This window comes from Populus trichocarpa, chromosome 10, assembly GCF_000002775.5.
Source record: "Populus trichocarpa isolate Nisqually-1 chromosome 10, P.trichocarpa_v4.1, whole genome shotgun sequence".
Taxonomy (NCBI): domain Eukaryota; kingdom Viridiplantae; phylum Streptophyta; class Magnoliopsida; order Malpighiales; family Salicaceae; genus Populus; species Populus trichocarpa.
The window spans coordinates 21,065,633-21,081,718 of record NC_037294.2 but is presented as its reverse complement, the minus strand read 5'-3'; the positions used below and the strand labels follow the sequence as shown (position 1 = coordinate 21,081,718).

Genomic DNA, 16,086 nt, shown 5'->3' with positions numbered 1-16,086 from the left:
AACTCTCAACCTCACTCTATTTCTCTCTTCTCAGTGCTGCAATGGCAGCTACTGCTGGCTGCCTTGGCAGCCCACTCTCTCCTACATCTCTCACATCTTTGGCTCTACTCTCTTCTCTTACCTCTCTCATTTTGCTCTCTAACATATGCCTCTATTTATAGGCATCCATGGCAGCTCCACTTGTTCTTTGGTCAATAATGGTGGCCACCGTCTCCAGCTCATTCAACAATGGTGGCTGCCAATAGTCAATGGTTGGTGCCAACCATTTGCTGCACATGCAATGGCAACAACCCAACAATCACCCCCTTTGCCATTCATGTGGGCAATTGTCTTCTTGCTTCTTCAGCACATGCTTGCATTCTGCAGCTCTTCCAAGCTTACCATTCTGAGAGCGTCTTTGGCCAAGTTTCCAGGTACTTGCCAAACCTTTTAATCACCATAGTCATCCAAGCACCCCTTTGCTCACTCCAAAGGATCACTTCAACCAGATGGTTTGTCATATCTCATCTGAAGAGTGTTTAACGCTTGTCTCTGGAACAACATCCCCCTTCAAGCATATCAACCATGCTTGGCCCGGAATGATTTATCAAGCCTTACACCAAGGCTTACAACACCCCCTCAAACGGATATTTCCAAGTGCGACAGTCATTGAGTATTTTAATGTGATCACGAGCTCACCACTCTTCCAAGAGTCTACTCATCTCGGAGTTGCGTCTGCCCTCTGTTCCTCCCTAGGAACCACGCCTTACTTCTCCGTGAGTCTCCCGCTCTTAGTCTCAAGAGTCTAGGTGGCTCTCCCTTTTAACCATGGGGACAGCCCATTAAAGGTTGATCCATCTCTATCTTCATACTCTGAGTATTACAATGTCATTACTGAGCTCACCACCTTGACAAGAGTCAACTTGTTCCCAGAACCTGCGCATGCCCTCTGCTCCTTCATAGCAGTCGCGTCTTAATGCTCCACAAGCCATCCACTTATTGTCCAAGGCAAATGTCTTCTAGCTCATTGATCTTTAGCATGGGGGCAATATCCATGAAAGTCAATCTTGCATTTGTCTTCATACTCATCATAGCCTCTTCATTGGCTATACACTTGTCCACTTATATCCAGCCATCACATTGGCTCTGGGGCGTTCTGAAATTGGGCTTCTATCATGGCCCTCACACCTTCTCCTGAGGTGTCTTCTCCATTTGTCATGGGGCGGTCCGAAATTGGACTTATATCATGGTCCTCACACCTTCCATCCGAGGTGTCTCCGCCTGTCGTCATGAGACGGTCTGAACTTGGACTCATATCATGGTCCGCACACCTTCTCCTGAGGTGTCTCTGCCTGTCGTCATGAGACGGTCTGAACTTGGACTCATATCATGGTCCTCACACCTTCCATCCGAGGTGTCTCCGCCTGTCGTCATGAGACGGTCTGAATTTGGGCTCGTTTTATGGCCCACACACCTTCTGCCTGAGGTGTCTCCGCTCATCGTCATGTGGCGGTTTGTACTTGGGCTCGTTTTATGGCCCACACACCTTCTATTTGAGGTGTCTCCGCCTGTCGTCATGAGACGGTCTGAACTTGGACTCATATCATGGTCCGCACACCTTCTCCTGAGGTGTCTCTGCCTGTCGTCATGCGGCGGTTTCTACTTGGGCTAGTTTCATGGCCCACACACCTTCTGCCTGAGGTGTCTCCGCTCATCGTCATGTGGCGGTCTGTATTTGGGCTCCTTTCATGGCCCACACACCTTCTTGCCTGAGGTGTCTCGGCTCGTCGTCATGCGGCGGTTTGTACTTGGGCTCCTTTCATGGCCCACACACCTTCTTGCCTGAGGTGTCTCCGTCCGTCATGAAGCGGTCACATCCTCCTTCATCGGGGATGTCTCTAGTGACTCTAAGATTCTCTACCACCATGTGGACTTGGGAGAGATCACTACCACTGATCACATAGAAAGAGAGAGTTGCGGTGCACTCTTCGCAATCCTCCATCCCATTTTCTATGTTTGGAGCTTTTATGCCTTTCTGCTTGATAGCTCCACCCACACCAACTCTCTTTGGTGTCTTCGCCTTTCATCGGCGGTCGCACCCCCTTAATTAGGTGCTTCTGCAATAGCTCATCTTTCCATCATTGCATGCATTGGAAAGGTCCTCGCTTGTTGCCTTTATCAAGAGCACAAGAGACTTCCTGTTGTACAACTTTTTCACACAGTCTCTGCTCTGAGCTTCATCTGGGAACTCTTCTTCTCCTTGCATCTGTTGTCTCATTACAGTACCTCGTTGGATCCTTCGGGTACTCCTGCACAATCTCCGTGTGCTCTCGTGCAATTTCGGTTCTCCAGATTTCTCCCTATTCTTTGCTTTTATGTTTGACAGCAGCTCATCCTGTCACAACATTTATCCAAGTCAAAATAGGGTGCCAATCTTTATCTCCTTGTGTATTTCTCTTCCATTATCAGGGTCTTCATCAATTCTCCCTTCGAGAAATTACAGTCATCGAATCTAACTTCTTTGGAGAAATCACCACTCCATCAGATCCTTGAACATACGGAACTCAACTGTTCCTTTGTGCCGTCATCTTGCTAGTCTTCAACAGTTTCATTACAAACTGTTACATATACAAAAATAGTACTGTGTGGATGATCCTTCAACTAAGCAAGTTCCCAGGAAAGATTTGGAGGGGTCACACTGGTCCCGCTTAAAACCCAATCTCCTAGACAGAACTTCTTAGAACGTATCTATCCACCGTACTGCCTTTTCGTATATTCAACCATTTGCTAGCTTTGTTGCGGCTTTCCTTTACAAGTGATCTGGGGTATTCCGGTTTTATACCTGATTTCTCAACATCTGGCGAGACTACCAGTTCTTAGATTCGTCAAGATTGGTCTTCATCAATTTCCACTCTCCACCTCAAATCGTCCACATGATCGGGTGTCCAGAGTATCCTAATTTTGCCTTCCTTCAAGGCAATTAAAATTTCTCCCCACTTAGTAGTTCAGCACATGTAATTGGGCAAACATGTGCACTTTCTCCTTCTTCATCTCCATCGACCACCATGATGACCTTCAGATGCCTCTTCATCGGGCAATCTCTTTCAATAATTCACCACTACCATTTTTGGTCTCAAATCTCAAAGATCGGACCGCACCATTGCATCCGGAACGATCAAATTAGCTAGAAACAAGTCTGAAATCGTCCAAATCGCATTTCAGACGGCTAAGATTTGATCAAAACAATTCTAGCCTGATAAACGGCTCAGATTCAATCTCAGATCCAGTTGCACATAGGATCAGCTACGCTGGATCCTATCCCTCGGCTCGCGGCTCGGCTCCAACTCGGCTCGGCTCCATTCGGCTCGGCTTAACTCAGCTCGGCTCGCGGCTGATGACGTGGCAGGTGGTCCCACTGTGCTGACGTGGCTGCTGACATGGCATGATACTGTACATGCTGATGTCACAATTACATCAGGATGACGTCATCCCTGGCATGTCTACTGTACATGCTGACATCATCTTTATCCGAGTCAGTCATGTGGGTCGGGTCAACTGGTATTCGGGTCGGGTCAACCCATCCGGGCGAAGAAGACGCTTGGGGCGCGTGGGCAGACGCCTTGCCGGAGAGTGATGGAGAGTGCGGCCATGTCCGACGTCCGATTTTGACGCCGTTTTCACCAGTGGCTTCGTCTCTTCCTCCTCTACACGGTGGTATGGTCAAAACATAATTTTGACAACTTTCATTTTTGAGCAAAAATCAAACACCACTTCAAACCATATGCTCTGATACCAATTGTAGGGAATTCCGACCGGTGATGTTCTGATATTTGCCCATTGGAGGCTAAGCACACTGACACAATATTTAACGTGGTTCGGCAAACCGCCTACATCCACGGGAGAAGCCATTGCATTATATAGGGAGAGTACAAGATTTACAACAATAGAGGAGGAGGAATTATCCCCTTATTTGGCAACTCTCAACCTCACTCTATTTCTCTCTTTTCAGTGCTGCAATGGCAGCTACTGCTGGCTGCCTTGGCAGCCCACTCTCTCCTACATCTCTCACATCTTTGGCTCTACTCTCTTCTCTTACCTCTCTCATTTTGCTCTCTAACATATGCCTCTATTTATAGGCATCCATGGCAGCTCCACTTGTTCTTTGGTCAATAATGGTGGCCACCGTCTCCAGCTCATTCAACAATGGTGGCTGCCAATAGTTAATGGTTGGTGCCAACCATTTGCTGCACATGCAATGGCAACAACCCAACAGAAAAGGCAACAAGACAGAAGAAAAAAAAACAGAGAGAAGAGAGTGCAAAGAAGAGAAAAGAAAGATAGGAGAGCATAACAGAGGGGAGACAAGACATAGAAGGGGAAAGAAAACGGGGGAGAGTGGAACAGAAGGAGCCAGAAAAAGGTGACGGGCATGAGAAAGAAGAGAGAAGGAGAGAATCAGACGCAGAGAGAGGAGAAGAGACGGACACGAGGAGAAGACAGAACGGAAAGGAAGCCAGACGCAGGGAGTGGCATCATAGCTTCTTCCCAGAATCCCAGCGACAAGCTCAGGAGGGATTTCTCCCAGCAGCGGCTGTGAACCAGGTAAGCTTTTCATTCCTTCTCCTTCCGTTTATAATTGCACAAACACTGTGCAGGTGCAATTTAATTAAATTGTGGCTGTAGCAGGCGTGCGTGAATTGTTCACGCACGCTTGCGTTTAAAAGCCAGTCGGGTCACTGGCTTGGGCCAGTGACCCGGTTAGGCCTGCTGGGTCCAGCCCAGCCACATGGGCCGAGCTGGACCCAGCCCAAAAAAATTCCAAAAATCTTTTCAAAAAAATTTGTGATTTTCTCGTATATTTTTTACTGTATTTTGATCGATATTGGTTTGTATTTTTATACTATAAAGATACAAATCCGGTATTAAAATACCTGGTTTTCGTCAAAAAAAATTAAAAAAAATAAAATGTTTTGTTTTCATGCATATGGTCAAGTCTCTCAAAAATAAAAATAAAAATCATATTGTATTTTCATGCAACAAAGAAATTTTCAAAAAATATGTATTAGCATGCATTTTGGCTTTAATAACCAGTTTATTAAAGTCATGAGAACTAGGCCAATATTTCAAAAATTCCAAAAAATTATTATTTTTCTTTTAATATCTGGGGTTATGACCTTATATGTAACACGTATTCCGGATATTAAATTATTTTGTTGATGTCAGAACAGTTAGGTTTTACCCGATAAGATAAAAATCTCCTTACTGAGGAAGACTTTTCTTAAACAATAGATGGACCAACAATTAGAAAACATGACAAGACATTAGGTTTTATCAGACAATAAAACAATGCAGCATATCTTAGGTAGGGCGTATTGGGGGTGCTAATATCTTCCCTTTACGCAACCAGTCCCCTTATCCGATCTCTGAAACCAGTTAGAATTTCTAGTGACTAAAATATTAGGTGGCGACTCCCATTCCAATTTTCCACTAATAAAAGACAAGAATTCCTTGTCTCCCTACATTTGCCATATTAGATAAAATCTTAAGGATGAATGTTTTCGCCGCGACATCACACACGTACGACAACAACCAACATTTTTCTTCACTTTATCTCCTCTATTCCTTCCAAAATTTGATCAGACCTCCTAGTAGTCAATCATCAATCATGGAGAATTAACCTCCCCTGATCATTTTAAGCACTTAAAATTAAACAATCACTAGTATATAAATATATGATTTTATTAAATATATGAATGGGTACAATCTTTATCTAAAATATTCTTTCAAAAGAATAAGACAATCATTTGATTCTTTTCTTGGATTTGATGTATGGTACAATCTCTATCTAAAATATTCTTTCAAAAGAATAAAATTTATGCTTTGCATGAACGCGAATTTGAGCATGTATTGCAAAGCGAGATTTAGTGATTTGATACTTTGAAAAGTACCTTTGATTTGTCTTCAAAGTATTGTTGAGGAACTCTTATGAGGGCTTCATCCAACATAATTTCGTTCTTTGTAGACTTCAAACATAGATGAAGAAGGCCTGTGTTTCTACACAATGATATCCACCAAATTCATTTCAACTTCATAATATTATGCTAAGCGCACCGAGTCTAGACATTTGAAACTTCTTTCATAAATTATATATTATTTTTTCCAGTATTTAGTTTGTGTCAAAGCATGTGAACTCATACTATGTTTATATTATAACTATATACTTGACCACGCTTTGCCATAAGTTAAATTAAAAAAAAAATACAAAAAACTATATGCAAGGGTTTTTTCATTGTGTTTTTGTAGTTAAAAAAAATTCAGTGAAACTAAAAACGTTTATGTGTATATGTAATCAAATAAATTGAGAACTATATGTGTTAATAAATAAATAAATAAAACATAAATGATAACTAAAAATAAAACTGAACAAAATTAAGAGACATGTGTGGATCAAGATATTTAATCTCGCAAGAAGGGACTTTCACCTGATTGTATTTACTAAATTTTTTTATTAAAATAATTTTTGTATTCAATCAAGCGATAATAGAAATAGAGACACAAATTAAAATGATTGAATAAAATGAAATAAAAAAAATATTATTCAAAACTGCACATATTAGAAATATTATCTAAAAAGAAAATTTTTTTATTTCCAAAATTAAAGTTCATCTATACAAAAGATAAAAAAAAAATTACATATGAATAAGAAAAACTCTTTAAAATTTAAATGCATAACAAAAAAAAATATCATTTAAAGGAGGCTCTTTAAATAAAATGAAAGAGAGAATGAGTATTAATCTACATATAAATAAAAAACTGAGAAAAAAATATATATATAAAATAGCGTTAATTTAAAAAAAAATTAGAAAAACTAATTTAGACAACAATATTTAATTTCACAAGAACAAACATTTACTCGGTTGTGTTTACTAAATTTATTTATTAAAATATTTTTTTTATTCAATTAAACAATTATAGAAATAAAGACACAAATTAAATTAATTGAATAAAATAAAATGACAAAAAAAATATTATTCAATGCTGCACATATTAAAAATATTATCTGAAATGATATTTTTTTATTTTCAAAAGTAAAGTTCATCGATACAAAACGATAAAAAAATATAGATGAATCAGAAAAATTTTTCAAAATTTAAATGCATGACCAAAAAAATATTCTTAATTTAAAAAAGGCTCTCTAAAAAAATAAAAGAGAAAATGAGTATTATTTAGGGCCCGCGCAAATGGAAAAAAACAATATAAAAATAACTTTAATTTAAAAAAATAGAAAAAAGCAAAGGTTACGCAATGTTGGGCCTAGAAAGCCAGGTCAGCCTGCCTGACCCATTTAGTTAGGGCCCGCGCAAATGGGCTCCTTTTTGTATTTGGGGCGTACAACATTTAGTCCACCCTAATTTGTTTTGAAAAAAAAAAACTTAACGACACGTCGTTTACCCAGATTTTGGCTAATATTTTTCAACTTATTTGTTTTTACCAAAAAGACATTAGAAACCTTGGTGAACCTATCTATGGCCTCAAAAAAACCAAAAAACCACCACAAAAACCGAAACCAACCTGAGATAAAAAATCTACCTTAGCTCAAATTTGTTTTTTCATGAACTTTCAAGGTGAACAAAAACACCTAATACGAACTCTCATTATCAAATCAAACTATTTGATACAAATATTAACTGTTTTGGTGGCCTACAACGACGTTTCTCTTTGTATCGCTGAAATCTAGCGATTTCTCTCTTTCCTCTCTCAACCAATGATAAAAAAATAACAAAAACAAATTTTTATATCATAATTGAATTAGAAAACAATTAAGGTACTGGAATTTAAAATTTTGCGTGATTTTTAAAGTTAGAGAACCAAAGTGTATCTTTCATTAAAATTTTAAAACGCCACTCATGTTTGTTTCTTTTTTCATTGTAGTCTCCTTTTTATTTTATAATTGACTGAAAAATCAGAAATAAGTGGCCTTTAATTAAAATCAAATAGCACAAAATAAAACTTTGAAAACCAAAATAAAATTACAAAAATACACAATCTCGTCCACAATATTTTTATGTGTGGGTGAACAGTTATGCCTTCTACAGTAAAATGACAACTTGATTTAGATTTTTAGTTAATTAATTAATTTGATAGACTTAGTTTTTTTATTTTTTTATTAATATAAATATTCGTGCCAGTTTGTGTATATCTTAATTAATTTCACATACTCTAAAGTTAACAATTATATAGTTGCATGCAGTTGGGAGTCGAAATCATTGATTGAGGAGGAAATACAAAGCATGAATAAGTTTTTTTTACATGAACATGGCCTTCGCCGAATAATGTTGTCAGAAAGAATCGAATCTTTGTTATTCTCCTTGTACTGATCCAATCTTTTTTATGATTCGATATTTCATTCACCAAGTGTTGCTTAACAGCTAGTTAATCACCAATAGACAACAGCAAGATACGATGGCCATGCAAAGTCTCTATATAAAGGCAAGATATGGACTTCCATTTCTCCCAACTTCGCCATGGCTGCACCAGAGATTTCTTATTACCTTCCCTTCTTTCTTGGGTTAATCACAGCCGTTCTCTCCTTCGTCAGAACATTCTTTAAATACCGTAGCCAGATCGAAGCCCCGCCGAGTCCACCATCTCTACCTCTTATTGGCCACCTACACCTACTTGGCCCAGTCCTACCAAAACCTAGCCAACCGATATGGTCCACTCATGCAGATACGTTTAGGGACATACGTGTGTTATTGCTTCTAATGCTGCTGTGGCAAAAGAAATATTCAAGACCCATGGGAGCTAAATTTCATCTCTCTACCTGAATTTGGCTGCTCTGAATATTTTATTTATAGAGGATCGAGGTTTGTGACTGCCTAATATGGTGATTATTGGAGGTTCATGAAGAAACTGTGCATGGCTAGAGTCCTTTCGATCTGTCCCACAACTTGATAAGTTCAGTACTGATATACGAGAGGAGGAGAGGGTGAAGTTATTCGAATCGGTGACGACAATTGTGCTAGAGAAGGGAGGTTGTGTGACTTGAATAGAGCGTTCACAGCTTTCACAGACAATATTATCTGCGGGATGGCAATGAGCACAGGGTGTTCTGGTAGTGATAATGATGCCAAAAAGATTAAGAAGATGTGTGAGACTAGTACGAGGCTGGCTGGGAAGCTTGTTATAGGGGATATCTTGGGTCCTTTCAAAAAAATTTATTCCTCTAGCAGTGGGAGGAAACTAGTTGGGGTACTAAAATATTATGATTGTTTGGTGGAAAGGATAATCAAGGAGCATGAAGAGAAGGCAAAGGAAGGTTTTGAAAGGGGGGATAGGAAGGATTTGACGGGCATATTGTTGGAGATATTTAAAGATCCAGCTGCTGAAATTAGGTTATCAAAAAATGACATCAAGTCTTTCTTGCTTGTAAGTTCTATTTAGCCTTCTAGATATTAATATCTTGCATCATATGAGAAAAATCACGAATAACTATGTTAAGAGGATAACTGAGATTGACACTCCAACTCGAATTCTCACCTCTTGTTTTCAAGAATACCAATGAATTTCTCGTTAATTATTTGCATTGCTAATATCTGCTATTTATGTATCTCAGGACATGTTCTTTGCTGTTACTGACACAACATCAGTGGCCTTGGAATGGGCAATGGCAGAGCTAATCAACAACCCAGAGATATTCAAGAAGCTTAGAGATGAGATCAGTGCAGTTGTTGGGCCCAACAGGCTAGTCAAAGAATCTGACGTCCCAAATCTCCCTTACCTTAGGGCAATCATCAAGGAAACCTTAAGACTTCACCCTCCAGCACCGCACCCTTGATCATGAGAGAATGTACAGAAGATTGCAGGGTCAACAGTTGTGTTATCAAGGCCAAGACAAGAGCTGTTACTAATGTCTACGCTATCATGAAGGATCCGAATTCATGGGCTAATCCGAATGAATTCATGCCTGAAGGATTCATGGAGTTCAGAGGAAAAAATTGGCGAGCACCAGATGGAATTTAAGGCTCAAAATTTTCGTTACCTTCCATTTGGAAATGGAAGAAGGGGATGTCCTGGTGCATCATTTGCAATGCTGGTGACACATGCAACATTAGGGGCTTTGGTTCAGTGCTGTGGTTGGAAAATCAAGGATGGGGAGAAGATTGATTTACGCCCAGGACCAGGTTTTTCAGCAGAAATGGCTCGCTCACTTGTGTGTAACCCTATTAAACACATGAAATGATTTTAAAAGATACCATTTAATTTCTTACAAGTTAAAGATCAAATTGTTCTTTAGGTCTATTACAAGTCTGTCAGGAGCTCATGGAATTTGGTATGAACTTGCATGCTATCCTTTGAAATTTAATGCATCGAGCCTTTTGCTCCAAGTTCCAATATCATTACATACACTGAATACTTTGATATAGTATACCAAGTCCCAGTGGAACCAAGATGAAACAAGAATCACTAAAACCTCTAGGAACAAGTCGTTCATTGTCTTGAGCATTTACAAGCACAATTGCAATCAGTACTTTTTTTCTTTCTTTTTTCCTTTATTTTTGTTTGCCACCAAGTTGTCCAGCCTCTGTCACAAACAGCAGAGTTAAATCATTGTTTTCTTTATTTTTACAAATCATTACGTGCCGATCTTCCACGATCAGCAAGATGCAGTCTCATTTTGGGTTTTGACCTTTGTTAAGGTTTGACATCTATGATCATTCATACCTTGTACTTCCATAATATAGGAGATCGAAACCAGATTCCACCCTGACCAGCGCTAACATCATCACATCTTCTTTCCATCATGGCACGATACAGTTGTGCTGTTTCATAAATCCTCCTCTGTGAGGACCCTTTCTCCACACCACAGTCAACTTGGGGACAAGCTTTGTGGTTGATGGTTCAGGGGCATTACCTCTCCATTATGCTGCCCGAGGAAGGACTGAGGTGATGAAGAATAAGGAGTCAATTATGACATGCAGTTTCATTAGATACAGCAATTTTCAATTCTCATTGTAGACACCATGCATCATTCCTGGAGCTTTTGTGCATGGAACATGTATCTTCAACAGTCAGTAATAGCACGGACAGAGTTCTCCAACCGGCCCTTCTTACTAGTTCAGAAGGAGGAAAAAATTCTGCCACACCAGAGAGAAGCATTCACAATGGAGTGTGAGTTCTCCACTAGACAGGGATAGAAATATCAAATCACCAGATAAAATATTCATACACATTTCATTTGTATCATAAAAAAAGAGAGCAAGTAGCATCGATCAAATAAAATTCAGAAACTTGTGTCACTAAAATGCATTCAAAATGCTAACCATCAAGAAAATGTGTGCTCATTTGCCATGCACCAAGTGGTGCGATGAAAAACAATATCAGAAACCATGTAGTCAATTTGCACATGAAATTATCAACATAACCTTGGCATCAAAGATAGTTTACCATTCTCACCATTCATCAGGAGGGTGCTGTCTGTTCATTCTTCAACATGTCCACTTGAATTTGTCCTAACAAAATTGAACCATTTATTTCAGATTTTTATGACAAGAATAGTTAAGGAAAGCAGCACTAATGAATGATTATGCACAACAGAAAAAAAAAAGCATCGTTTTATATCCCTATCAATGGAGTTTAAAAAGGTGGATCATTATATATACTTCTATGGTTCTTGAGAACGCACATCATTTCTCTCTATGGAAGCACAAGAAATAAAGTCACCGTGATGTAACTATGAAATGATAGAAGGGCATTTATTAACTTACTAAATTTACATAACAAGAGAAGGAGAGGTTCAGTATGCATGTTGAGAGTAAAAAGAACAGGAACGATTCACTTCCACCTTACATCCAAATGCAGCAAAAATAATAGATTTATTATGAGACTAAAGGCCTTCAATATTTACCTGTACTATTCCTTTCAGGAGGTGCCTGATTTGTTGTCCGAATTTCTTCTAACACCTTAACATTTACCATGTTCAAATTCGGAGGAGGCACATACTTATTGCTGCTGCGCACTATTTTAGCTCTCCTGGGAGATTATAGCAAGAGTTAGCAGTGAAAATTTCCAGTCAAATGGTAGAAGAAAAAATTTAGAAGATCAGGAGAAACAATAATAGCAAAATCATCTTTCATCAACACCAACCTGACCAGTTTTCGCTTCAAAGTGACCTTTTGTAGTTTGGACATCCCTTTCCAAAAAAAGAAGTAAAATGTTATTTCAACTTCCTCGTAACAGACTAACCCAATACTTTGGAGAAAAAAAGAAGGATATAAATAAGGCTCCAATCACTCTCACCTGATTTTAGACCCAAAGAAGTAGCAGGGGTTTTGTGCCCACCTCTCTCAGCTTTAATAGATGCAATGAGTGAATCAGCTGTAGGCCCCAAACCCTTTCTCCCAATCAATTTCACTCCTAGCTTCTCACAGAGATAATTCATCCTCGTTTCATCACCCCCTCTCACCTCTCTCAACTCAAGCGCCTGTTGTTTGGACAATAAAGTGTACACATGAAGTGGTTGTTGCTGATTGAAATGTGACTGAAGCTGCTGAAAAAGTAACTTATTGGAATGCCGTTGATCTGGCCTAGAACCTTCCTGGCTCTTCTTTCGAGGTTCACTAAATGTCACCCTTAAAATTGCTGTTGACTTCGGGTCAGGATTCTTTCTGCCAAAAATAACAGAAAAACTCCCAAACTCTATATCTGGCTCCCTAAATAAATCTGCAAGAAGGGAAGCACAAGTGTGGGCATTCTTTGATGGGGTCCGATTAACCTTCATCCTTGAGGCTCGAGTGCCAGCATAGTGAATCATGTTTGCAGCTTCTCTTAACCCACTGAGAAAAGCTCCATGCATAGTTGCAGGATATCGCCTATTTGTGGCCTCCCCTGCAAAGAAAAGTCTTCCATCTCCCACACTTTCTGCTAATATATCATAGTCATCTCCTGATGCCCCTACCGCAACATTAGAGTAAGAACCAAGGGTAAATGGATCACTGCCCCATCTTGTGCAGACAGTTTGGATAGGCTCTGGGACAGTGATTCCTTGAGGTTCATAAATACCTGCTTGCATTCAAACCGAGTCACATATAAATACTGATTAATCATCTACTCGATATTTAGACTCGCATCTCATCTTAAAACAAGCACAAGTACAGTGGGAAATTCAAATGAACAAGGAAGCAAAGCCAATTTAAATGACCATGCGTGGTGATAACTACTCCAAAAGTTTGCAACTAAAACACAAATCTGGTATTCTAGTAATTGCATAAATTTATGAGAAAGAAGATGAGATAGCAACATAAACAATATTTTCAATAAAAGGTTGAATTGATTACCCTTGAGGATTTGAATAACCTTGGTCACTGCATCCGTAGGTGGCATACTCTCAAATTTATGAGCAGCTTCCCCTGCTACCAAAGCAATCAAGATTGGACCACCAGCAACAGTTGCATAGCTATAAAACAAGAAGAACTCCCCTTGAGAACTCGTATCGTCAGTCAAATGTCCAAACGTGTCCAGGTCAGTTTCCCAAAACACGCAAGGAAAAAGCATCGCAACCTTATTCAGCAGTCCATATCCCAACCTTTTTATCCCATCAAGCTTCCTCTGTGGCAACTCAGGAATAAACTTGATCGACCCACTCTTCAACACTCCAAGAGGAACCGTACACAACACCATATCCCCCTCGAAGACTTGGCTGCCCGCAATAACCTGCACCCCATCACTCCCATACCTAATAGTATGCACAGTCTTCTCATACAAAATTGGTACATTCTCAGCTAAAGCCTGAACCAACCTCCCATTCCCTCCAGGCAAAAAACAATGATCCCCTCCCATGTCATACGGGTCATCCTGGTCCCAAAATGCCAATGATAACTTCGACAACAAACCTGCATTGGCATACTCCAAATTAGCACAATGCCAATTAAACAAATTGATCTCCTCCTTATTCACAGCATCCTCATAAACCTGCCTAAACGTTTCCAACGCAGCCCCCAATGACACATCCACTGAGACATCCCCCATCAACTGCCTAAGTCTACTTGCTTTATCCAACAACCTATTAAATGCTGTCTCAACCTTCATATCCATATCCAAATCAACTGGTCTCCCACCCACACTATAAAGTGGACACTTATCCCTCACCTTATGCATCCAAAACCCCAACTGCCTTGCTAAAATCCCCAACGGATTCCCCAATGTCCCCGTCAAAACACTCCCTCCTAAATCCACCGATGCACTCACCCTATTCCCCGCTCCCCCTTCCATTCTCATAGTATAAACTCTCCCGCCCGCACGCTTCCTCCCTTCTAAAACTGTAACCTTAAATCCCAACCTCATTAACTGCCTCGCCGCACTCAACCCCGCCAATCCTGCCCCAACAACAATCACATTCGACTTCGTATACTCATTGGGGAATCTTTCTTTTATCGACTGCGAAACCCCAAAATTAATATACCCGTGCGAAACTAGATAATCGTAAGCAGAATCTAACAACCCATGACAATGTATCGGCACGGAATTAAGAAACATTTCTTGAGTCACCCAAACATTAACATTCTCGCGCCATTTCGCAATTATATGATTCCTAATTAAAATGTAATTAACCTGTTCGATTCCGCCGATATTCGTGACCACACGGGCATCTATTTCTTCGTCAGTTAAGGAATCAGCAGGGAATCCAGCAGAGAGACCAATTAAGGCTTCGTTTGTTGATTCTTTGTTGATTACTATGATTTCTTCTGAAATATCAGGGACTAGTTTTTTTTGTTGTTGGTTTTGTGCGGCTTTGGGTGGAAAAAATTGGGGGAAGTGAAAGGAGGTTTGGGTTTTTTGGGGACGGCCACGGCGGCGTTTCTTGGGAATGGGAAATGAGGGGAATGCAGCGTTCGGATTTGGAAGCGCGAATGCGGGTGCGGGTGGGGTTTGTATGGGAGTAGGGGTGGTTTGTGGAGGTAGAGGAGGGTAGGGGACGAATTCGAGAGGAAGAGACGAGAATTCGTCGGGGGTTGGTGATGGTGGATTCATGATTGTTATTTAGTTGGTGGTGGCTGTAGAGGAGGAGAGGGAGGTTAGTGTGGTACTGGAGGTGGTGGTGGTGGTGGTGGTGGTGGTGGTGGTTAAGCTGTTGATGGTTTGGAGGTGTAATAGTTGATTTCTTGAAACGAACTTGAATGCTCTGTAAACGACGTTTCGTTGAGAGTAATTTTTGACGAATAGTTAGTGTGGCGGCAAGCGACGTGTTGTTGGCACGACTCGTGGAACTTTACTGGGCTATGACTTGGTTTTGTTTTTAACTAGTTAAAAATATTATAAAAATAATAATATTTATAACACAAATGATAATATTTTTAATATAATCTATTAATTATAATAAAAATAATAATATTTATAATACAAATAATAATATTTTTAATATTAATACTTTTAATTATAATAAAAATAATAATATTTAAAATACAAATAATTATATTTAAAAATCTAGAACCCAGTAATCTTGGGTCTTGATAAAAGAATCCAATAAAATTGGGTTTTTACACAATTCCCATTGAGCTTGGGTCCTAATGCCGGACCCTAGACAATCGAGTCCTGCCGCCGGACCTAAGACAATTGGGTCCTGACGTATGACCCATTACACTTGGGTCTCATGCAGGATCTATTAGACTTGGGTCCTGCGCGAGACCAATTACCATTGGGTCCTAGCGCAAGACCCAAGCGCATTGGGTCCTGATGCATTACCCATTCAACTTGGGTCCTGAAACAGGACTCAAGCAATTTGGGTCCATGCCTGAACCACAGGTGGTTGGGGGTTTGGGTCCGCGTCCGAGTCCGGACCCAAGGGGTTTGGGGGATGGGTTGGGTCTGTGTCCGGACCCAAACGGGTTAGGGTTTGGTTATGTGGCCGAACCCAAGGTGGTTGGGGATGGGGCTGCGTTCGAACCCAAGGGAGTTGGGGTTTGTGTCCGTTAGTGCATCCAAGGTGGTTGAGGGTATGGGTATGTGGGCGCATCCAAGGTGATTGGGTCCATGTCCGGACCCAAGGTGGTTGGGGCATGGGTCCGTGTCCAGACCTCGGACCCGAGGGGGTTTGGGTTCGTCCGTGTC

General features: G+C 40.3%; 1 protein-coding gene and 1 pseudogene across 2 annotated transcripts; one reads left to right on the top strand and one right to left on the bottom strand.

The window, feature by feature from the left end:
• The first annotated feature begins 7,452 nt into the window (after positions 1 to 7,452).
• On the top strand, positions 7,453 to 10,265 carry LOC7468438 (3,9-dihydroxypterocarpan 6A-monooxygenase-like; annotated as a pseudogene).
• Positions 10,266 to 10,423: 158 nt separating this feature from the next.
• LOC7463452 (protein FLOWERING LOCUS D) lies at positions 10,424 to 15,144 on the bottom strand. Of its 2 annotated transcripts, none has more exons than XM_024611020.2 (6): positions 13,317 to 15,144; positions 12,280 to 13,041; positions 12,127 to 12,172; positions 11,888 to 12,012; positions 11,428 to 11,492; positions 10,424 to 11,117 (listed from the first exon to the last, which is right to left on the bottom strand). In XM_024611020.2, the coding sequence occupies exons 1-5, from the start codon at positions 15,007 to 15,009 to the stop codon at positions 11,443 to 11,445; spliced, it is 2,676 nt and encodes an 891-aa protein (XP_024466788.1). In that variant the 5' UTR covers positions 15,010 to 15,144; the 3' UTR covers positions 10,424 to 11,117; positions 11,428 to 11,442. The 2 variants fall into 2 exon arrangements, with proteins under 2 accessions (XP_024466788.1, XP_024466787.1); XM_024611019.2 differs by having other exon boundaries at positions 11,437 to 11,492; positions 13,317 to 15,143.
• Between the last annotated feature and the right edge of the window lie 942 nt (positions 15,145 to 16,086).

Excerpts from the sequence above, each read along its gene's own strand:
- LOC7463452 (XM_024611020.2), bottom strand. The coding sequence starts at position 15,009 with ATGAATCCACCATCACCAACCCCCGACGAATTCTCGTCTCTTCCTCTC. Across the intron at positions 12,173-12,279 it reads TTCTTTGGGTCTAAAATCAG|GGATGTCCAAACTACAAAAG; the intron begins GTGAGAGTGATT and ends TTTTTTGGAAAG. Across the intron at positions 12,013-12,126 it reads TTGAAGCGAAAACTGGTCAG|GAGAGCTAAAATAGTGCGCA; the intron begins GTTGGTGTTGAT and ends ATAATCTCCCAG.